Raw genomic sequence first — 24,328 nt, 5'->3', positions numbered from 1 at the left:
CAAGACTCCGGGAAGTGTAACGTGAAAAACAATGAATTGTTGTGGGGACACATTGATTTTTTTTTATGTGTGGGCTTTAAACGTGACAGGCGTATTTTGATTCCTTGTGGTTCCCCTCTGGTTTCACCCTAAACTAAGCTAATGGCTGTTGGTGGCAACTTCATATGTAACAGACAGACATGAATGAGTGGGATACATCCTGTCATCCAACTTGGTCCAAATATCCCCTTGAAAGTATCTGTTGTTACACATGAAACATTGTGCAATGTGTGGAAACCTGTTCAATGCCTTGAGCGCTCACCAGCTAGCCAAGCGGGAAATACACTTTTTAACACATTTTAATATATTAGAATACAAACTTCTAGCACACTGACTCAGTTTTAAACGAGCAGTTATTTGCTAACCAAGAAAATAGAGGGCCCACCCGACTAGCAATATATTCCACAGGATGCAGTTGAGAGTAAATTATCTGAATCAGTTTGAGCCTTCAGAATAATCCTTAAAGAAATACTTAATCTGATTCATTCAATTCATTTTCACTAAGAAACTAAAAGATATCTAAAAACAGTGCGGATGTGAAATGCGTTAAAGGCCGGCGTTTAGTCGTCACATTATATTCCTTAAACCGTACGTCCCGAAGCCCGATGCAATGCCACTGATTCACTGTCTGCCTCCGATTTCAATTAGCTGCACAAGTTTATGGATGCTTGTGTGCGTGTGTGTGTGGGGGGGGGGGGGGGGGCACTTGCAGGCTGTGATAAAATAACTGACCTCAGGCATGAATACAAATGTGGGCGTGTGTGTGTGTGTGTGTGTGTGTGTGTGTGTGTGTGTGTGTGTGTGTGTGTGTGTGTGTGTGTGTGCGTGTCCTGTAATCCCCTAGACTGAGGGCCTCAGCAGTCAACAACAGCAGCAGCAGCTGCCCAAAACACACACTTAAGCCCCGGCCTCCGGCCTCCACACACACACCTTTTACCTTTCTCTGATCCTACACACCAACAAATTCACACAAACTGGTAAAATGCACATCATCACTAGAGTGGTTGACACACATTCTTATGAACCCAGGAGGGGACTGGAATGTGGTTTGACATTACTATCACGCTTGGAATTCACCAGAACATATGAAATCCCTAATTGTATTAACATAATTCAAAATGAATTTTCTTCCCTGCTGCTAGCTTTATTGTAATCACTAATTGCTTTTACAACAGACATGTTCTTCTGCTGTTATAATAATCAAATAAAAAATAATTCTAATAAAGATGATCTGTATTGCTTTGCGCCCACGGCCCGAGCTGCCACGAACAAAGTCCGACTTTTACACGTTCCTGTAGTTACCCTGGAGCCGGCTAGTGCAAACTGCAGAAAACACACATTTGCTACAAATAAAGGGAATCGGCAGAGCAGCAACAAAGGGAAAAGGTTCAGTTTTGAGGTATAGGTTAAAAAAACATTTGTAATGTTGCCGAGCAACACAAAGTAAAGTAGGTGAGGCTTTTGAGACATGCCACGGTGACGTGGCAGCAGCGGAGGGAAGAAGTAGCACCTGGGCAGCAACGGCTGTCTGGAGCCTCGAGTCTCGTCTGTTCATCACGTATCAGACGTGCCATCTGGGTGCGATGAGGTTGGGGTCTGCGCCTTGGGGTTATTTATTACCCTGTGTGTGTGGGGGGGTGAGTGTATGTGTGTGTGTGTGTATCTTTCTGTTGTGCGCCAACGTACATCTGTCTACATGTAATAGCAGTCAAACAAAATGATAAATGACCTAATTATTACAGTCACCAGGTTGATTTTAGCGCACCGCGTCGTGGTGTCTGTCGTATGGATGAAACATGGTCTCATTAAAACAGAAGTTTGTTTTGAAACGTCGAGTGTTTTTTGGCCAACAATAGAATCAAATGTGCACCAAAAGAGCCACAAATCTTTTTAAAGCTCCTTTAGAAACCTCAACTAAAGAGATCAACCCCACACATTCCCTTATAATGTGTGTGTTGGACATAGAGACTGAGAGGGGTTTGGTTTCCATGGATAATCACTTTTTTTTTTATTTTTAATTTTAACAGTCCAGGAGCATCCTTCAGATGACAGACGACACACACAGTCCAGTCTCACACAAAAAGGGCAGTCTGGGAGCTGGTTTAATCACAAAGATTTACTGCTGGCTGAAAGTCCTTTCTTTTTTTCTTCGTCTACGGGTTAAAAGGACAACTTTTCCATCCCCACTGTTCCCGCTCGCACAACACACAATGGAGTCGTCGCGGCTGTAACGCAGACACACGAAGATGCTGAGGGCACGTAGGGTAAACCCAGATTAAGGAACAGTCTGAAGTCGCATACCTTTGCAGCTCTGCTATAAGCTTCTGAAGCTGAAGGGGAGCATATTGTAAAAGTGTCTCGGCGTGGAAGCTCTCTCTGGATTGGATCCATCCGGAGTCACTTCACATGCCCAACCGAGAGAGAGTAGGAACGCAGAGGGCAACAGACAAAGAAACTGAACGAAAAGAAGAAGTGAAAATAGAGAAAGCAGTCGCCCAGCGGTCAATGCAGATGAACTGCGTCTCCATATGGTGCTATGCTCCATTAAAACCGGCGAGTTTGATTTATGTGCTAATCCAGGTTCTGGAGCGGTGTTGCCCTACTTATCCACTATTAAGATACTTATTATCATCCTGATGGGCTTAATCCAACTAAAGACCTTTTTCTATGAAGACATTATGCCATTTCACACTAGGAAAAGGCACAAGCGTAATAATGAAATCAGGCTACTTTACTCCACCTGTGGATTTTGTCTTGTAAACTGGGGGGGAAGATGAAAAACAAAGCATTAATTCCCCAAAAGAAGTTTGACAAAATAGGTGTAATGCACCTATGTAAGCCATCATAATGAAAGATAGCAGTTTTTGACAGTGAGGCTATTTCCATATATGGACACTGCAAACAATCAAGACAATCCGTGACATGGCATGTCCGAAAAGCCTTGGCATAACAGCCGCGCACCCCGGAGACCGTCGCATCTGATCGTACACACTAATGGGGAGGCAAGGGAAAGGCAAAGATGGAAACAGATGTTATGTGAAAATGTCTGCAAGGCAATGAGAATGGGGAAACGTGGAAATGAGAGTGTGAAGGCACAAAGGGTCTGGGAGGGCAAACAGTGGAGCTGCAGGACGCCCGGGAGACGTCTAATATTGACTGCGTGCCTTCAACCAAACACAGAGAAAGGCAGGAGAAGAAGAGCGGCTTGAGGCCTCCTAATATTAGTGTCACCAGTGGAGCGGGATTTCTTTATGTGATCGCATACGATACGACCAAGTGAGATTATTGTAAATGGGATCTCTCCTTTTTTGTAGCTTTAATTATCATATTAAGGGGAAAAAAACAACGCACGCATCTCACTCTTCCGCGGGTCTCACACCACACAAACAAAGCACCTCACAGCTGTGACATTGGTTTTATCCTGCAGCAATCGTGCAACAAGAATATTTGAAGGAATATGAAAACCGAGAATGAGCAGTGGAAGTGGATGACATTACTGAATACGCTATTTTCAGAATTCCAAGGAACTATGGGGGCAGTGCTTTTATCTTGTTTTTCATCTTAAAGAACGCCTCGCTCATGGTTTCGGTTTGCATCTAAATGTGGGTATAGATCTGGCATGTCCTCCTGACGTGTTCTTATTTCCAGAGCTGATGATGGAAGAGGAGAAACAAGTGAGCCATTTTGCATCATTCTCATCTTGCTTATTTGTCCTCTAGGATGTGAGTTGCCCATGAACAGTAGTACTCTGACAGGATTTAGCGAGGTTAGAGAGTGAAACGTGTTGTCTAAGTGAGCTGAACAAATGATATGACAAAGCAATATTGAATGGTAGCTTGTAGCGGTACAAGTATTGGTCTCAAAACTACTATAGCAAACAATAAGAAATTTATTGTCGCCGCTTGTTGACAAGTGCATCTTCACACACAGATTAACCGAAAGCAAACCTCAGTGATTTAGGGAATAGGAGGATTATTTTCACGTTATAAACTGGCCTACTGAAAAAAGTCCTGGAAAAGGTCTATTTTGTTGAGCGTAAGTTTGTAATAAGTTCATATAATCAGCATTGTTTAAAAAAAGAACAACAAATTTGAGATGGGGAGGCATGAATAATTTGTCCACTATATAATAACAGTGAGAAAGGGGAAATGGTAATATGTAGTGTTCATGATTGGAGCAGGATGCGACTAATTACCCTCCACTCGGCAGTTGAACTAGATTAAATGGGAAAGCTCTAAAAAACACACACTTCACTAGACCGGGTAGACAGGACATTAACAAACCACTGCAAGAAAATGACTACACTGAGCACTAGTAGCAGGGCCCTTCATGTTTGCTGAATGAACCTGATTTTTTTGACATTTATGAGCGCTTTATTTCCCTTGACGACAAATAAAAACAGCCCCTCTGCATGGCTTTCACTCCCCTAGTTTTTTACTTTGTTAATTGCGAGCTAAGGAGCCGAGATTAAGTGGGCCAGAAACTACATGCAAATGTTTCCGGAGGCCGTCCTGAACCCGAGACAACCAATGAATCATTGCCTCACACGAGCAGCAAAATGTTTTTTAACATGACTGTTTCGATCATTTAAATCACCCTGCTTTTAAGCACGCAGTTTGGTCATTGAGTCATTGGTATTCTCCGACCTAGACAAGCATATTAAAGGATCCAATCCAGCATAGATGTTCTGAGGAGTGCAGAGTTTAGTTTGGGCAGGTCCAGACCTGCGACTCTGGTGTCTTAAGGTATCTGTCCTCCCTGTAGACTATTAAAGAAGGAAATGGCACCTTTTAGGCCTCAGTGCAGACCTTAATGACTGCAGCTCTGTACGAACATGTGAAGCGAGGCTCTGGGATGGACCCAGCGGAGTAGCAGACGCGAGGCAGCTTGCTATCACTCGCACACAGGCATATTCACTGCCGCCCACAGGCCTGCGCAGGCCTGTGGGCGGCAGTGGTGCCGAGCTCCTGGACCAAATCTGTGAAAGCTGTCCAAAAACAAGGTCTTCTGCTTTCAGCAACACCGGTGCACTCCGGATCCGTAGCCTAATCCCGGGATCAATAGTCTCATTGTCAGTACAAGCCCATGAACAGACACTTATGGATCTGTGATACCCGATACACACCATAACCAAAGTGTGTTAATAGGAATGCTCTCCAGCGTGAGAAAAGCCAATGAATTGCAAAAAAGACTAACTACAAAAAACATATCCCGAAAATCGGGTTTTGAGACCGTATCCCTCTTCAGGTTTATCCAACAGCAAGACCTCCCCAATCATCCCAAATTCAAATTCATCGTACATGTAGGACTGTGAGTGAAAGTGACAAGAGCAGCAGCGCACTCAATAATTCATCGCATGGTATAGGATTTTGCGGTCTGGCTTTGACACCAAAGCAGTGGCTTGGCTTCTACGCGAGAATATATTTTTGCATTTGTGAGCGGATATTAATTATTCACTTATAGCCTGTCTTCCTCGGAAGCTTAAAGCAAATGATGGTCATGTTAAGCCACCTTCCGATCTTAGTTGTGTAGTAGAATGTAAGGCAGAAATGCATCAGTCAGGTCTTCCCTGAGAGGACAAATATTTCTGTATGAACTGATGGATAACAGATAAGCAGGTTGGGACGTCCCAAAATGCATTAGAACAGCATCCAAGCTTGAGTGGGTCAAGTACAAATGTGAAGACAGATTACTAAACCAATTGGGAAATTCACGAGACTTCTAAAGGAAAACGGCTGTTTGTAAGTCACACAGCTGCATCGTTGCTGACCGAAAAACTGACAGGTAATGTGATCCGACAGTTACGGGACACTCCCTGGACACCTGATCGCTTGTGCTATCTGCTAGGGCGGCTGTTTACGTGCAGGAGACCGGCGTGGGAAAAGTATGCGCTACCTTTTTGAGAAAAGCGGCAGTTCTTCCGGTCATTGATGGGTCTTTTGTACAGTCACAGGCTTGAATGAATATATCCCAAAGAGAAGGCGTTTCCTGTGCTTTAAAAAGGACACATTCTAGTCAGCAATATAGTTAGTTTCCTCTTCTTATCTATATTTACTGGCATATATCACCAACCTAAATGTCACATAGACAAACACAGACTGCATCTAGTTTTCCCCAGCAATTCCACACTAGCAGAAACTGCAAATAAAAAAAAAGAGAGAACAAAAAGGGGAAATTTGCCGCTTGCAGCCAGTGGGGTAGCAACCAAGCGGTGGGTAAAGGTTAAATGGGCTTTGTGAGTCATGGATCAGATGGGAGAGTGGATGAGAGATGGAGTGGGTTGAGGGTCGATACCAGCAGCGAGTAGACGCTGGGAACATGCAGGGGAGGAAACGCGTGCAGTCCTCCCAGGCTCGGAAGTGATTGCGATCAATGTCATGAAGATTGTGCTGCATGCGTTCCAATGTCATTTAATGGCACAGCAACCTTGTGTCCATGACATTTCAATTAAACAATTAAATATACTGAAATATCGTGTGACAACGGTAATCATTTGTGCTAGGAGCTAAAGGAAATATACAAACGGTAATTTAATATAGGCTGCAAACGTTTTGTAAAATAACCTAATGATTCATTTTTATTCAAAAGTAGGACATTATAATGAGTGCATCCTGTCACACATGCGGAAAATGTCGTGCACCTGCACAAGAAAGGGAAAAAAATACATCGGATTTCCCCCCAGAAATCATACGGGTGTTTTTCCATTAAGACTGTTAATTATCTGCACTATTGCAAAATGCTATGAGGAAACAACGCTGTTATTAAAAGAAAGGTGAGGCAAAATATACCCAGTGACCGAGCCAGTTTAAACAAAAATGGAAAGAAATCCTTGCTTCCAGGTGAAGCAGTTCTCATTGGCATGAAATAAAGATGTATAGTCAGCCTGACCGTTTAAAAATAACTGCTTTTTGAGTCGCTTAACGATCAGGTGTAGAGTAGAAACCACTCGATAGGAAAGGTATAGCAGCGTCCGTCATCCTCTGACGCCCCACAGCTCTGCATCCCTATGGGCAGGTGGTGTCTCTGAATTAAATCGAGCCATCATCTCGGTGCATCTTAGCAGTCTGAGCAGGGACATCCAGGTCGTCTCCTCCCCGCAGAACAATCTGTGCCTCCTTTTGATCAGCACCAGCCACAGAGTCTCAGGAGAGAAAATCACTGCACGTTCCTTTCATGCTAAGCTGGTATCTGCAGCTCCAAACGATGTGTGGTTGCCTCCGTCCAACTTTAATAAGCTAAAGTGATCCAACAGCAGCCTGGCTCTGGTAGGACAATGCAGCTAGCAGCCCCCCCCCCCCCCCCCCTCCAAAAAAAAAAAGAAAAAGTCAGCTCAGCAGTTTCAGGGGTGAAAGCGATTGTGACGAAGGACAGAGCGGCAGGGTGGAATATTACCATCGACTTTTGTGTGGCCGACATCCAGAGGCATCAAATGATGCTGAGGAGGAACAAACAGGAAATGACTTGGGTTTTGCAGCAGGTCAAAGTTGATGTGCTGGTATAACTGAAGAGTAAATTGTTGGCTCTCAAAATCAATCGACCGAAAAAACGCTTTTACGTAATATTGGCTTTCAAAAAACGGCATGCTTTAAGTTTGGCCCGCCACACGTGATGATAGCGTGGCTTTCCCCAAATTACAGAGGATGGATTATCTCTATTCTATATAGCCTGAAATTAACTGTCACTCATTTCTATTGCACATGCAAAACAATATATACACTTGAGGTTCATATTTACACTTGTGATGGGTATATTTTGCATTTCCATAATCCACCATCGCAGTTGTGTGTTACACAATGCCACAGTTTGGCCTCAATTGCCAGTAGCCTACACACGCAATGCAACTACGTTACACTTCATCTCCTTGCGTAATCCATTTTAAAATGTCATCATAATTCCCTGGAGCAGCAGTGTAAACACATGTGTTTCATATGGATGTTTCCCTCCACCCTCCATCAAGACAGTGTGGGCATGTGGATTACGCAGTTCACACCAAATGCAAGGTTGGTGTAATTGAGGCGGTTTTAAAAAGGCAGATGTTACTCCATCCATCAGTCTTTAATTGCTTTATCAGTTAACATCTTAAAACGGATAGATGACTTTTCTGTCCCCATCCTCTGCGCACACATTTTCCTACAAAGACACTCTTTCAGCACAGGACCAGAGGGCTCTCGTTGCAGGCCGGCTGGCCTCGGAAAGGCCTTCCCGAAGTGGTCAGGCGAGACATGCGTGAGCTTCATTGAACTGGAGCCACACACCACACGCACATAGATGATGAGCAGATGGTCAAGAAAAAAAAAAAGTGTCTACTCAACATTCCAAGACAGGCCAACTACTCGGCGGTCCCCTGAATGTCACTACAAGCGATCCACGAATGCTGCTGAGAACAACTTTTTATCGGTACCAGAATGTTACCGGCATATTTTGCAGATACAACCCCCCCGAGGTGTATGAAATGACACCAGTCTTGCGACGGGAAGCGTTAGGAGCCCCGAGTAGGTGGAGCGTTAACTCTGTTGGCTTTGGGCCAATGAAATACCTTAAAAGGCGATGCTTAATTAAACACTCTACAAATCATGTGTTTACCACCAAAGAAACCTCTTCCCATAGCTGGGGGTTAAAAATATGCATATCTACTGTATCTAAAATAATCGTGCAGTCCACAGTAAAAAAGAAATCATAGCTGACAAATGAAATTATACTGTGTAAAAACATCTTTAATAATAATCGTTGAGGCTGGTTGGCTCACAACAGTCATGTGATGCTGGTGCCTTGAGCCAATTGGATGTTTGGCCTGATAAGAGGAGCTCTTTAATGGCTTCTTTGACCCAAATCCTCACTAATCATTTCAGAGCTGTGACAAAGATTCTGGTGCCTGGGTGGTAATTTTATTTTTAAGCCTACTGAACAATGAATTAAGCTCCCACATCTGGGGTGTGAACACTCCTCCTTTCTTTCTCTTAGCTCTTGTTAAGAAAGAGGATACACACGTATATATATGAATGCATAAATCACCTTTATCAGTCTTTTTCCTCCTCAAATTTCCTGTCTAAACTAAAAATGCATTTAATATGATTGGTTATGTTGAAAAAATATATAAAATAAAAAAAATTAAATTAAATGAATATGGTTTTAAACTTAGCCAGTGACGGCTATGGAGTCTGGCAACTCCTCTCCTCCCACCCACTCTCCCATCTGTTGCCCACCCGACACTTAAACCGCCTCGAAACGTTCATGACATGTGGAGACATGCAGGAAAGATTGACTTTCTATATTAGTGAGACATGAATACGGTAGAATGTGTGTGTGTGTGTGTGTGTGTGTGTGTGTGTGTGTAGAATAGGAGTGGCATGCCATGTCTCCTTTTATTAATCTCTTGTCTTTTGCTCTACTTGAGAGGCGGCCTGGCACAGCTGGTGAGCAGCACGTCACTCCTCTTCCCTCACTTGTGTATTTTACTCCTCCACCGGAGCGTTTGCCGCTTCCTTAGTCATTACTTTTTTTTGTGCTTTCGTTTATTTTCACTTTTACTTACTCTACTTCCTTGTATTCCCTTTTAATTGCCTTTTACGTCCTACCCTTCCTTTTTTTTTCCTTACCTTAATTGATGTACACTATATTTCATTTAGTCTAAAACCCAGGACACAAAACAGAAAAGGCAGCAAATCCTCATACTGCAGTTTTTTTTCTTTATTACTCAATTGTCAGAATTGTTGCAGATTTGTTTTCTGTCCATGGACTCATTGTGCAGAAACTCACCCATCTGCAGGCAATAACTCCATCTTCCCAAAAAGAAAACACTACAAAACAAACATCTGTCTTCATGATAAGGCAGAGAGAACAACATCTGCTCGCTCACCAATCTACCAGCAGCATAGTGTCGCACTCCACACCCGGCTGGAACTTTGCCGCTCTTCCCAATTCATCGGCCCTCAGCTATGCGTCCCGGTCCCTTAATGAAAACAGCCACCCAAACACATCCAGCTGTGAGCCAAGGGCATGGAGGGGTGGGGGGGAGGGTGAGACTGAAGCTATTAACCCAGAGCAGAAGAATATGATGCTAATTGTATTCATTCGGCTGCGGCCTCGGCAGAGGTTTCTGAAGCTAAACGGAGACAAAAACCCAGGACGGCGTCATTAACACGTGCACCTGCACACTTTGCTGGGAGCGAACTTGACAAAGTGTACAGGGATGACTTGATGAGGAAGCATTGTTTGCTCGTAACAGCAGGGCCTGCGGGCGTGCAGGGGGCTGATAACAAAACTCATAATTACAGCATAATGTGCATTGTTTTAAATACGCAAATAAGAAGACTAATAAGAAGAGAAGAAGCTGCTTGAAAATGCAGATGTGGAAAATGTTTTTTTTCCCCACAACCTTTTCCATTATATATCAGGGACTGGGTGGGAAGCATTTAACTAAATCCCATCCATATGAAGTCATAGTGATGCTTTATGTAGTTTTGGGACAACGTGTGCATCATATGTTATGGAGAATAATTTGTCAATTTGTTGGGAAAAAACATACATATTTGGCTCTCGAAGTTTTACATTTTTAGTCGATCACTGCATTTGCAGTTTTGGACTCTTGGTTTAGGCAAAAAAGGTTCATCACGTTGGGGGTTAAGTTCTCGTGATGTGATACTTTCCACAACTTTTCAACAAAATATTTCAAAAGGTTAACAATTGATAAAAAATGGATAATTAGAGAAAGCACAGTTTAGACAATTAATTAATTATACCTTTTGACAGAACTATTTCAGGAATCAACTAATTGTTTTTCTTCCTCTTTTTTTAATGGCAGAAACATTGAAATGTGAGCATTTACACTTTTTGTCTGCATTATTCCACTTTTGGTTTGACAAAATAAACTAATTAATTAATTAATTTTAGAGAATCACCAAAATCATGAATTAAGATAATAATGTCCGGTTGATAATATGATTTTATCTAAACACACAAGATGCTGTTTAGATAGCAATATGTACCAACAACTGCTCAATCAAAATATAATATCTTTGAGTACAAATCTCAAAAAACAAATCTCATTACAATAATGAATATGCATGAACATTTACTTTGCATTTCAATTCCTTTGAGTCCCAATCTCACCTGAGTGAAATGACAGGATCGGGATTAACAACCGGAAAGACATTTTTCATGCATTTCCCGTGTCTGAGAACTGTGTCATCACTTAAGGCGACGGAATGAGAATGTGAGTCTACCAGACGCTCCATCACCTGACTCGTGTCTAATGGGCCGCGGAGAAATGGAAGAGCGGCAGAGTGACGATGACACCGCATCTGCCACGAGCAATGGCTCAGTGCTGACAAGTCTGGGGACTCGTCACAGGAGACGGAGGTCATGTCTTGTGATGTCTCATTGGGTGGGGAGGGGTAAGCGGGGCGCCAACGCACCACACCTGCCGTGTCGTGGCAAACCACAGCATTGCACCGTATGATCGATTTTAAAAATGAGCCGCACTCCTCATCAGACTAAATTCAAATTCATTTGGAGTTTGTCTAATTTGACGAAGTATGCTGGAACATTTTGACTCGTTATAGTAGGAAAAGCACAGCTTTGCCATGACATGGTTGCATCACACACACACACACACACACAAGTTGCAGCTAATCATGCTCACAAAAAATGGAGACATGGGCACGCAGTCCATTAGAGGGGAAAAAGACAGTAGATTCAGCCTTTAGGCAATCTGGGCCCGGAGCAGCCTGATGCTCCCAATTCAATCGGGTTCCCCAGTAATACACCCGCACATCAGGGGAGGGGGTCCCAAGATAAGCAGCAACACACAGAGAGACAGAGATGCGTGGACGTATGTCACCAATCAAACGAACACATGTCCTGCAAGCAGCCACGTGGACCCAAATGGGAATCAAACCTTTAGTCTGCTTGTTGGCAATTCACCACTGAGCAACAGGACAACACAGTGTATGTGGTTCTAAACACAATGGAAACAATTTAAGCCTTTCTATGCCACCTTCATATCTGCATTTATACAGCTGCTATGACAATGGCAGCAACTGATAATAGATTCAGTTTTTAAATCTCTCTCTAAAATGTATGTAAGTTGTGAAGCTGTCCGTATTTCACACGTAACAAGGGAAACTAGAAAATCAGCAGATTTAGAGAATTTGGACATTTGCTTGAAAAATGACTGAAATTATGAATCAATTAACTGAACAATCATTTCAGCACTAATGCTGTGCAGTTTCTGAGGAAATGGGTTTTCAAATCCAAAAGTTAATCATTTTCGTCGCTTCTTTCTATAACCAATCAAGTGTCATCAACTCCATTTGGCCTTTTCAGAGAGATGTGGAAAGGTGTATTAGGCCATATTTCGAGGCAGAAACTATACCAATATCCAAAATAACTATTCATGATTTAACTCTTAATCATTTTTTGACAAAGCATAATGATTAAGAATGAAACACGCTGATCATCCCTCTGACAAACCCCTGCTGACTATTATCTCCACATACATACTATATCTACATACATATAACATCTACATAATTAGTGCTGCCTGACTTGAGGTCTGAACACTTGGATTGACAGCTGCAAGATCTGAGCTACATATGGCAGCATTACTGGCAGACATCAAATCATCCCCTCTGTGGGCCTGTGAGCACCGGCAGCAACAATGAGCACCAACCACTGCCTCTGCAACAGACCCCCCTTCGCATGCACTCTGCACAACGGCCGATCAACACCTTGCCATCAATTCTTTCATGGCTTCATCTTTTTATTCTCAGCAGAAATCCAGATTTCTTCCTCTTTTTTTTTTTCTTTAAACGTGACAATCGGCGTCCATATTGCTATATTATTTGCACCTGGTCATCCTCGTCGTGCACCGTGCAAATGGAAATGCAGACTTGACACATCCACTGCACCATTATGCCCGAGCTACATTATGCTTCTGCTGAAGACAACGGGCGAGGATGCAATCTCCATCTTCAAAACGGGGTGGTGGGGAAAGAGAAAGGAAACAAGAAAGAGAGAGAAGGTATTAAACTCACCGTCTGCTGCAAACCGGGCTGCTGGTTCCTCTCCAGGCAGTGAGTGTCTGTGTGGATGCTGTAGAAAAATGATGCGGCGTGTGTGTGTGTGTGTGTGTTTGAAGGACCGTGCCTGGCCAGTGCGTGTGCGTCCCCCTCTTCAGCCGCTGCAGCAGCAAGCTGTGGTCCACACGGCTCCTCCGCTCTCCTCACCAGCTCCCCCGCCGCTGTCAAAAACCAGCAGCGACAGAGATCGCCTATGACTCGGTGAAGACGACTCACTCCGGAGCGAAAACCCTGCACGCTTTCCCGGACCGATTAGATTTACATCGGCGTGGTGTCTATTATTTTTCCAGTTTCCCCATTGGTGAAAATATAGCTTTTATTACGTATTTAGACCTATGTGAATGCCATTGGTTTTTGAAACACTATTTTTCAAAGAGGAACATGAATTAAGTGTATCATATTTGGTGGAAGGTAGCATTCAATATATTGTAAAAATGCCCAATGCACCACATTTGTGCATATGGAAAAAAAGGAAAAAAACTGTGGACCCAATTCAAGTTTGGTCTAACATGTGTGCCTGTATTAGAATGTTAAAGTCCGTGCCTTCTATCTGGTAGACGGAGATGATATCAGAGTGAGATCTCCGTATTTCACTTGCTATGTCTGCCGCTGGCAATCCGGTGGAGAAAGACAGAGGAGAAAAAACAACTATAGCGACCCCGTTCTAACAAGTGGCAGCAGATGGACCTGCAGACAGATATGTGTGAAGTAAACAATAACCCTGCAGAGTTCTCTTGTTATTCCTCACTGTCTAATAGAAACTCAGAAATGAATTGCATGAAGTGCTGCATGTGTGGGGATGTTACCGTGCTAGTGAATAGTAAGCATCTTTTACTTTTAATTTGTTATGTATTTACATCTTTACCTCCTGAGTTCTTTTATTTTTATTTGCCCGCAAATATTTATATTTGGATTGCAGGGTTTCAAATGTAAGGATTGGGGAAATTAGTCACTGGTTCCTCTGGAATCCTCATGTTCTCTATTTGCGGATTGTATCAGTCAATTGTATCACAAGGAACGAGTTTGTGGCACTTGTTCCCCACTTACTGTCATCTCATGGTTGTTTACTTAACAATAAACAAATTAGACCAAATAATTAGTTTGAGAAGTCTGAATTGGGCAGTTTAACTTGTGACTGTGAGAACCTTAAACGGGGATGCTGGTGTATGGTGCCCGTTGTGGATATTTCCCATGTTAGATAAGATACACAGGTGTTTCTCTGCCATCAACACAGCACAGGTGTCTCATGCAGACACTGACACGGTGGTGCTGGTGTCCAACGCCCCGATGCACACCATGTTATCAGTACTGGCCCACAGATCAATGTCACATTGTGTGTGAACAACACTCACCCTTCACCCTCTCCCACATCACTCAATCCCAATCCGGGACTGACCGAGCATGTCTCACACACATTAAGGCCCAGTCATCACCACCAGTAATGTCCACTCTCTCTCCCTCTTTGCTCACTGGCCGAATAATGTGTGCAAAATAATCTTCTTGACGTTGGCACTGAGTGTTGTTTCACATTCATGTAGGGCTGGAATCTGTGTGTGTGTGTGTGTGTGTGTGTGTGTGTGTGTGTGTGTGTGTGTATCTGTGTGTCCACTAGCCGGCTGGCAGAGATCTTTGGAGATCCACAGCACCCCATCAACTCTCCTGCAGTTTCTTGTCAATGAGGAGACGTGGCAACGGACAGACGCCTTTGTTTCACATTACAGACGTACCGGTGTGGAGTAGAAAAGACGCCGAGGCATCTCTGAAACTGAGAGGCTAACATCTATGTACAGGCCAGGATATGTTATAGTAGAAGTCTCTACTATACAGTAACCAGATACCAGCTTCCTCGTTGACATCCAACCTTGGTTCAGAGAGCTACACATCACAGGATCAGTAAGTAAGAAGCCGGCGATCTGCGGGAAGAAAAAGTGACCGTATTGAATCTTCCTCGAACCCTTTTGTATTCATTTGCTGGTGTATTTGCATCCTCTTAGTTTAAGATCACGTTTAGGGGTTGTCTCTCGTTACATTACCGTTTTTGTATAATTGCACGTACTGTCCGTTGGGTGAGGTTTGGATGCTGAGAAACACGCTCCGTTGAGAAACAAGGTGAGACAACTCGTACAAAACAGCTGCTTGAATGCTGCATTCGGTTCATGGCAAAAGATGGCAAATGCTAGCGGTCTCGCCGAAATGTATTTATTGTGCAACACGCTGCCAGATGAGGGACATATTTAGGCAAACGTGGGCACACATGCATTGAAAGGATTGTAAACGAGAAGGGAACTCTAATGGTTGCTAGGGAACACCATAAGGCCAGACAATCTAATTCTGCTTGAGGAGGAGGAAGAGAGACTGACAAGTTAATAGTGCGTTGGTATGAACTACACATACATCCCGCTCCTTCATGTAAACACTGCCTGGCAGGCCTCACTTTACCTTTGGTACTTTGGCCTTTCCCGCTCAAGAGGATGTACGTCGCCAGAGAACGTTAGTCTCATGTCCACCTCATTAGTCTGACAGACACGCAAGACAAAGATGCTTTATGGACTATTTCCAAAAGCATAAAATGCAAAACTCTTCAAAAAGCAGATAGGGGAAGAAACAAAAGATTAGACAAACTGCATCAGCATTATGATTGAAGTATTTATATTTTTATTCAAAGGGGTCAAATTTAGTTGCAGTTGGTTTCAGGCGCGGCCTTTGCACTCAAACTAAAAAAGGTATCCCGCCAAAACAAAATAAGTTGTTAATAACATCAAACATGTTTTCCACATTTACTGTTGGATCCAGATCCCAGTTTGTTCACCTGCTGAAAAGAGGCCACGCGCAAGTGCCATAAATCAGACCCCGACGTTTGGCTAAAACCAAGATAAAAAGTGCAGTTGAGCCAGTTTGAACTTTGACCGCTTGACACCAGAAGAGGGGCATCAGCCGGGAGATGTCCCCTCCACATCTTTCTGACATCCGTCATTGCTGTGGGGGCTTGTAGGTGTGCCTCCTCGTGGAGCATTGTTCACGTTGGTTGGGGTAACAACAGTGTGACTGGAAGGAATGACGCTATGGAATTTGAGTGGATCTTCAATGGGGTCAAAACAATGAAGTAGAAAGTCAATGTGTGCGATCGGGGAATAAAGGCAATTCATCTTTAGGAAGACACTCGGCATTCCTTTGGGAAAACTCTATTGTGGTGTGTGTGTGTGATGCGCGTGTAGGGCACACATTCCCGTGACGGAGGATTCTAAAAGAATACAGGAGTCAAACGAGTAACAAGGTTTTGAAAACCCAAGTTTTATTTTAGTTCTATTTTTCCCCCACCAAGCAATAAAGAAGGGAGGCATCGGGGCATCTAGCATTCTCACAATGTAAAAAGTGTGTGACGCCGAGAGCCAGAATTCAGGCTTCAGCTCGGTTAAAAAGCAAAAGCATCGTACAGAATAATGGGAAACAACGGAGAGCATGCTTTGTATCACGGATCACGGAGAAAAAGTGATTGCATTACGACACATTATGAGAATTAGAAACAGATTTCCATGTCAGTATGTGTCAATACAGCACAGTGATATTAAGAGTCGGGAATATTACTTCTGTTGTATTCTTAAACTCTAGCAAGAAGAGCGCTCAAATATTTGACAATTGCTTCAAATACTAGTTTCATTTTCATGGTTGAGATTTCTACAAAGTGCATGATGTCATTCCTCTCCAGAGTGTTATAAATAGTCAAATGTTTTATGTGCAATCATGTATTTAATACTTAATGTATTCAAGTTTCTGTCTTTTTTACAAAATAAAAGTTATATTCATTATTCTTGTGTCCCATTAGATCATTGTGCGTTCAGTCAATCGACACTTAAACAGCCTAAAATTCATAAATATTCTACTTTCAAATCGTGCTTAATTCTGCTCAAAGTATTTGATTCCATCTCCCTCTCAGACACATTCTGTCCCAAAACGATATGTCATTTCACACTATTATTTACGGCATACTATCATCTTGCCTAATGAATTTACTCACTTCCTGCACAAACAATGTGTCCAGTTTGGCCCTTTTTGTCTTTCATGTCGCCGAAGCAGTCCCGCTCCACGTCTTCCTACCTTCGGAAACTCCCGCCGTGCCGACGGCTACAGCTTTGAGACGAAGGGGAGCCCCTCGTACATGTTGGCCTTGAGCTTAGCCCACTCGGCCAGCCTCTGGATGGCGCTCTTCTCCTGGCCCAGCACGCCGGCCGCCTTCCTCAGCTTGGCGTCGTTGCGCTCCAGGTAGCGCTCGCCCTCGCCCTTGAGGAAGTTCAGCTTCTCCCCGCGGCTCTCGTTCAGCGGGATGTCCTCGCTCAGGTAAGGGTTGAAGCGGAAGTACGTGTCGGGGGGCAGCAGCGCGTCCAGCATGGTGTGCACCTCTGAAAGAAGGAGAGCGAGGTCTTTAGTCGCCGGGCCACTGCCTCTAGTCCCAGGTGCGTGAATGTATTGCGCCGGCGGGACGCGTGCAGCGTGCAGCACTCTGCGTGGCCCTACCCTCGGTGTCGGTGGCACTGCTGATGACGTGGCTGAGCTTGGTCTTGAGGCTCGTGTAGGTCGTGCTGTTGTCGTACGCCGTCTCGTAGCGCCCCGTCCCCAGGGACAGCACGCACTGCAGCGGCGTGTTGGGCCACAGACACTTGCACTCGTGGATGGCCAAAGCCGTGGGGTTGTTGATTAGCAGTCCTCCGTCCTACAAAGGGAGAGCGGGGGTCATTTCAGAAACGGCCTCTTTGGTTGATGGGATACCAGAAGCTGTAAATAGGCACCTTCAGCACTGCATCAGCCATGTTTGCTTACGAAGCAAGGTCAATGCACACATGGGAGCTCAGAGAACGTAACAGCAAGCAGAGGACGAATGAGGTGAAGTGGACGAGCCGCCCCAGAGCGGTGCGGCTTTGGGCCGGAGGAAAAGAAGCTCTCTGCCAGCGATGTGCTTTTCTGGCAAACAGCCCTGGTTATTCACAAGTAAACAATCTGTTTTTAAAGAAGCTAAAATGAGTCTTACTGCTGCATTACTGTGACTCAAGCTTTGTCAGAACAGCATGTTATATTTGAGAATTATAAATCGTCATGACTTAAGCTAATCACAGATTCTGTGCTTTTTCCACTAAACACTGTTACTGGATTCATGAAAGAGTTTCTAATCTCAGTGGTGCCAACAAAGACAGAAAGAGGACAATCAAGCTGAATGGATGCCTGGACCCATTTAGAGCTAAAGGCTTTTTCCCCACTTTCCCCGGGTCCAGTTTGGACTATATCCAACTACTGAACGGCATTCGGCCAGGATTAATAGACATGTTGAGTGTGGCACACAAGGGGTCTGACCCTCCCCTCTGACCTCCCCAACCATGACCATCATGGTCATTTCCACCCCTCTACATGGGGCGGGCAGTAGAGAAAAGAACAAGGGTTTAATCCACATAAAGAAATCTCTCAGTTACATTCAACATATTTACTTAACCCTGACTAGATAAATACAAGAATAGACTTTATATGTTGTTCTAGGAAACATACGTTTAATTCATATGTCTGTCTATGTGCATAATTATGGGACACACCACATGATTCTCCGACCAATTGCATCAAGCCACTGAAACGGAGGGACTGACTTTGCATTTTCGAGACAGCAGGTAAGTTTCACCTCTGACCCTTCACCCCCGGGGTCTAACCTGACCTGTAGCCTGCATCCAATGACGACACAGAAACAAAACGGCATTTTTCGGCATTCTCGCGCAGGCAGATGATCGGTTTTGCTAAAGAATTAAGAGTTCCAGCTCTGGGAGGATATTTGAGTCGCACCTATTACATGGAGTCTGAGACTTGGCCCATAACGGCAGAACTCTCCTGGGAAATACCGCTGCTGGTGCTGAAAACTAGAGTAGTATTGAGACCGGTGGGTGGCAACGACAGCTCAAACTGTCGATGAAACACTTTCCAACACACACACACACACACACACACACACACACACACACACACACACACACACACACACACACACACACACACACACACACACACACACACACACACACACACACACACACACACACACACACACACACACACACACACACACATTCTTTAACTTTCCATCCCTGCTGTCTTACCAACCCAGTGCGTGGGAAACGACTCAAGACAGACTTTCTTCCGACAAGTGAACAAGAACAGAAATGCCCAAACAGCATACAACATGCAAACGGAAACAAAGCACAACTTGCATTAGTCATATCCAAACCGTTTTAATATAAATATAAATGATATGTAGTAGAGATCTGCAGTTCATGGGCAGCTCTACGGGACATTTTAGGGGAGACCGATCACGATCAGAAAAGATCAGCTGGCTATTTGGCATCTTAACCCATTAGTGGCGACACCCGCAGCGTTCCTGGGGGTCAGAGGTTGCGGTTTCATTTATTAACTTTCTAGATTAGTAGCTGGCCAAGCTTGAGCTCGGGAAAACGACTTGTAGGTCATTGGCTTTCATTTTAATGGAGGCTCAGCTCTACAAACATGCAGAGAGGGACTGGAGATACGGATCTGTTAATGACTAAAACATTGGGCTGTCTACCAGAACTTTCGCATTAGTAAATGCCAGGGGAGAGAAATACTTCAGGGCTAATTTTGCTAAAGTGGGTTATCAAAATGAAGCTAAGCCTTAAGCATAGTTTCTGCCCACAAAGACCATCTAAAGATATCTGGCCTAATAATCAAATGGCATAAAGTGAAGGAGCTCTGTGATGGAGACCCAAGCGTTAGAAAGTCAAATAAAGGAATGCTATGGACACGAGTCCTTTATCTTAAGATTCCTTTGTCTTGTCATTAAATACCCCTCTGAGGAATTTACAGCTTCGTCATTAAGCCAAAAAATCTGCCTTTAAAGACTTGTTACAAGTACTCGCATGTTACTCACAGTACTTGCCAGTACATCTGGCAGCCCTCTATTCTGCGCAACGATTTAGAGGCCGCCTTTGAGTTCATGGGTTTGGAAGAGTGAAACAAATCCTCACACACACACACACACACACACACACACACACACACACACACACACACACAAAGTGCAGTGTAAGCTCAGTGCTTTTATCTTTGGCACCAGGCAACGCAGTGCCTAAGCGGAAGTGTATTGATTGGTAAAATTTCAAGGAAATTGAACTTGACTATTCGAATCATATTGGTGATCTGCGCTAATGGATGAATCCCCTCCAAGGACGATGGTTCAACATCATTGATCGTGTTGCTTCAGTCCCCCAGTTCCTGAACGCATCATCTTCCCTGCAAACAGTGTTATTATCAACCTCCTATGTACCCAACTGAGACACCCCCCCCCCTGCTTCTCCCAGTTCCACGTCATACCTGATGCAGGTCTTTTCCCAGGACAAACTCCTTGAAGTAGCCCGGAGCGGCAGACGAGGCCCTGATCGCCTGCCACATTTTGTGGTTGCAGTCTCCGAGGTAGTGGGATCTCACTCCCGGCATGAGTCTGTAGTTCCTAAACGTGTAGGCCTTGAGCGGTAAGCCCCTGTTTACAACAGTGCTCACTGCTGACACCTTGTGGACAAATGGCACATTTAGAGAGGAGCATGTCATGTTTATCGGTATAAAACGGCGAGCTGCAAAGAGACTTCCTAAATATGTTTTAGCTCATTCACAAATAAAGCTTTAATATAGGCAGTTTAGAGGTGAACAGTAGTTTGGCTTACTTTAGGGCAGTGCGGGTCCCTGGCACTCTCAATCATACGCCCCTCACCCATCCGTTCCCTAAAAAAACAGATGCAGCTAAATATATATGCTATATATATATCTCTATATCTATATGTAGATATATATAGCTAACCCAGTGTCAGAAGAGAGTTGAAAAAGCAAAAATGAATACAGGAAGGATGAAAAGGGAGCTGTGCAGACTAACTTGAGGATGTTTTCCCATATCTCGCTGTCGTAGAACGCGTGGCTCCAGCCCATCTTAACGGTCCCCACGATGACGTTCTGTTTGAAGACATCCGAGCCCAGCTTCCTGTACATCTCCTCGCACTCCTCTAAGGGGATCTGAAAAATGCCCAGCATGAAGGCCAGAATAGCTCCTGCAGCGGAGAGCAATGGGGTTATCAGGCGTGGAGATGCATTCCCCTGTGGGGCAAGTAAAGAGAGAACACTGAATATCGATGGCGATGTACCTGTGCTGACACCACAGATGTAGTCAAACAGCTGGTGGATCCGTTTGCCCGTCAGGTTCTGCAGTTGATGCAGAGTTTGCAGGGCCAGCAGTCCCCTGTGACCAACGGTACAGTATTTAAAGAACCTCCACTGACAACGCAACTGTTAATCCGCGACAACAAACATGCACTTTTATTCTACAGTAGAAAGCTCTGTGGTCTTTGAATAATCACAAAGACGCTTTCATCTTGAATTGCATTCGTCACAGCGTCACCTTGTTCCGCCGCCGTCTATAGCCAGGACCCGGATCCCTCTGCCTTTGACTGGTTCCGCGTAGCCCACCAGGGCCAGTGCCTCTCTCACAGCGGCCTGGAGAGGAAGGTCTCTGGCTTGGCGCAATCGCAGCAGGCAGGGCAACACACCCTCCTAAAAAGTGTCACAACGACGCGCAAACACACTAGACTAAGATTTTGCTCTCGAGACTACACAATACAACCCGTCGTTACACAGAGCTGAGCTTCTGAAGCCGACCTTGATGGCTACACCTCGCGTCTCCGAGAACTCTAGCAGGTGAAAGCTGAGCTCCTCCACTCGACTGGTGAGGAGCTTGACGTCGGTGACTCTCTGCAGGCCTCTCACCAGCGCCCTGGTCCTGTTGTCTACGCTCACCCTGGCTGTTATCTGCGTGGCAAATACACAACGCGTACAAAACGTCAATCCAGGACATTTCTTTTTACTTTCAAAGTGTCTCCGAGTTGCGATTTTCGTTGGAGCCGTACGGAGCGCCTCACCTTCTCTCTTTGAATCAACAGCTGCCGCTTCACTTCGTCCGCCGCCTTCCCGTCGCTGTCCGCCTTCTTCTTCTTCTTCTTCTTCTCCGCGGCGGGCTCCTCCATAGCCGCCGCTGGAGGCTTGTCTCTTTCGGCCGCGATGCTTCTGGAGTCCCCTCGGAATTTGGGGACCAGGGGCGTGATGTAGCTGCCGACAAACGCCTGAACGCTGGGCCGGGGGTAGGAGAGGTAGCGGGTGAAGCCCTTTTTGGAGGCGGCAGCGGGCACGGGGACGGGCGGCGCCGCCGGGGTTTCAGAGGAGGTTGTCCTGGCCGGGGAACCGAGCTCTTCCGTTGGAGTTGAAGAGGGAGGGGGAAGAGGGGCAGCGGGCGCTTCAATACTTTTGGCCCCTGCCACTGAGGACGAAACCACAGCGTGGTCCCGAGTTGTCCGAGCGGCGGCAACGAGAGTGGGCCCGGAAACTGGGTCCCCAACTTTTGTGTGTTGGCGCTGTTGTGGCGGCCCGTCGTCTCCTTCTTCCTCTTGTGTGCCGGTGCCAAAGTAACTGTTGATGTGCTCGGCTAGAGTTTTGTAGGTGTCATCCATGGCGTTGGACAGAGCTGCCGGGTGAAACGGCTGCACGGGCTGCTTGGCCACGGTCGCATTCTCCGCCAAGGGTGGGACGGACGTGGACTTCTTCGCGGCGACGGAAGGACTTAGCCGGCATCGCCTGCCCGGGTCTTCCTCTGCCGCGATCCTGTCGCAGCCTTCTTCCTTTTCTCCTTCCTTCGCGGGGGTTTCAGGCTGCGAGGCCGCCGCTTCGCCGTTAGAGGCCTCGGCTTTGACCGGAACCTTTTCCGCGGGACTCCCGGGCTTCAGGCGGGAGAACTTGGAGATGAGGTCAGTGCCGCCGACAGCCTTGGTGACGCTGTCCAGTGTGGTCCTGATCCGCGACATGCGTTTAGCACTGGGAACAGCGGGGCGGGGAGAACTCCGATTTAATTAGCCAATCGGATGCTTAGTGCATCCTCATGGCAGACGATCTGCCATCAGCAGCTTTTTTGTATTAGGGTCAGGGTGCTGCTTATTCGATTGTGTCCTGAAAAAACAACAACAACAATCAATATTAAAAATAAATCCATTTTAATTTAGGAGCCAGCTAATTGGACTGCCGTCTTCCGCACCCACGCGCCCTGGTAGTCAGGGAAACTGTTGCGACAACAACAGCGGACAACCTCAAGCCCTCAGCCCCAAAGAACCGCTCCGCACTGCCCGGGAGCAGGTGGACGACTCTCCGGGCGGCGCGATGACGACCACCAGCTGTGTCGCGGTCAAAGACTTCACCGTGGACGCGGTGGAAAAGCAGCTCGAGGAGTACGTTCAGACGTGGGAGCTGCAGCGCTGCTGGCTCTACACTTTGGACTTCCTGTTCCGCACCGAGGAGGAGCATCGCACCTTCTACCACTACCGGGCCCGCTTCGGCGTGCCGACCGCCGGGGAACCCGTTCCGGGGACGGCGAGCGTGCGTTTCGACGTGTGCGTGTCGAGGGTTGGGCCCGCCGCCGCGCCCGTGGAGGTGCGCTTCGCGGTGGAGTCGAGCCGGCTCATGCACGCGCCCGCCGGCACTAGGTTCCGAGAGGAGTGGCTCGAGGACGTCGTGGAGAGAAAGGCTTTGCTCCGAAGAGAGGCGGGCCTCTAAAAGTGCTTTGACTGAGTATCGACCCACTATGGAACCCAACGTACGGACGGTCCCTGACCCCCCCGCCGCCCCCCTCGCTCCCATGTTTTTAGTATGTGTGTGACAGTAGTAAAGCCGTGTACACAAATGTCATGTGAAATAAACGAGCGTCTTCTCACCCAGCTGAGCCGAGGCCGTTGAATGTTCGGAGTGTTTCATTCGATGGACGGCTGCTAGCCGCTAACATAAACAGGAAGAGGAGAGGATGTGACGTCTTTGGACCCCGCGCGCTGCCCTGCCCTCGTTTGGCCACTAGGTGGCGACAGAGCAGCCATGGGGATTAAAGAAGTTACCTATTTCGCTACCAAAACATTGATTTACCATCTTTAAATTGTACCCAACGTTCAAACGTCTTTGTTACTTAGGTAGTGTACTTAAAGAGCGGGTTGCAAACTGGTTCCTTGAGAGAAAATTATTTGAGAGTTAATGACACATCTGGTGGAAAGTTATTTTCATTCATAATGCTGTACACAACAGGCCTTTGTCGCGTTAAGACATTTTAAAATATACCCCATAATGCACGCAAAAAC

General features: G+C 45.6%; 2 protein-coding genes across 23 annotated transcripts in view; both read right to left on the bottom strand.

The window, feature by feature from the left end:
* The window catches only part of nrcama (neuronal cell adhesion molecule a), a 40,271-nt gene extending 26,974 nt beyond the window's left edge, over nucleotides 1–13,297 (bottom strand). For 20 of the 22 annotated variants that reach the window (XM_078101803.1, XM_078101804.1, XM_078101809.1 and 17 more), the window contains exon 1: nucleotides 13,074–13,297. The gene's annotated coding sequence lies outside the window, so the exon portion shown is untranslated. The remainder of the gene's footprint in view (nucleotides 1–13,073) is intronic. The other 2 variants (XM_078101819.1, XM_078101806.1) reach the window with 2 other exon arrangements.
* A 3,096-nt stretch (nucleotides 13,298–16,393) lies between these two features.
* pnpla8 (patatin-like phospholipase domain containing 8) lies at nucleotides 16,394–24,024 on the bottom strand. Its single transcript, XM_040174511.2, has 10 exons — nucleotides 23,918–24,024; nucleotides 22,082–23,159; nucleotides 21,822–21,971; nucleotides 21,565–21,716; nucleotides 21,311–21,405; nucleotides 21,046–21,217; nucleotides 20,840–20,897; nucleotides 20,493–20,687; nucleotides 17,631–17,826; nucleotides 16,394–17,515 (listed from the first exon to the last, which is right to left on the bottom strand). The coding sequence occupies exons 2-10, from the start codon at nucleotides 23,015–23,017 to the stop codon at nucleotides 17,241–17,243; spliced, it is 2,229 nt and encodes a 742-aa protein (XP_040030445.2). The 5' UTR covers nucleotides 23,018–23,159; nucleotides 23,918–24,024; the 3' UTR covers nucleotides 16,394–17,240.
* Nucleotides 24,025–24,328: the final 304 nt, after the last annotated feature.

The sequence above is a fragment of the Gasterosteus aculeatus genome, chromosome 4 (genome assembly GCF_964276395.1).
Source record: "Gasterosteus aculeatus chromosome 4, fGasAcu3.hap1.1, whole genome shotgun sequence".
NCBI lineage: Eukaryota > Metazoa > Chordata > Actinopteri > Perciformes > Gasterosteidae > Gasterosteus > Gasterosteus aculeatus.
The sequence above is the reverse complement of the archived record's forward strand: the minus strand, read 5'-3'. Positions and strand labels throughout refer to the sequence as shown.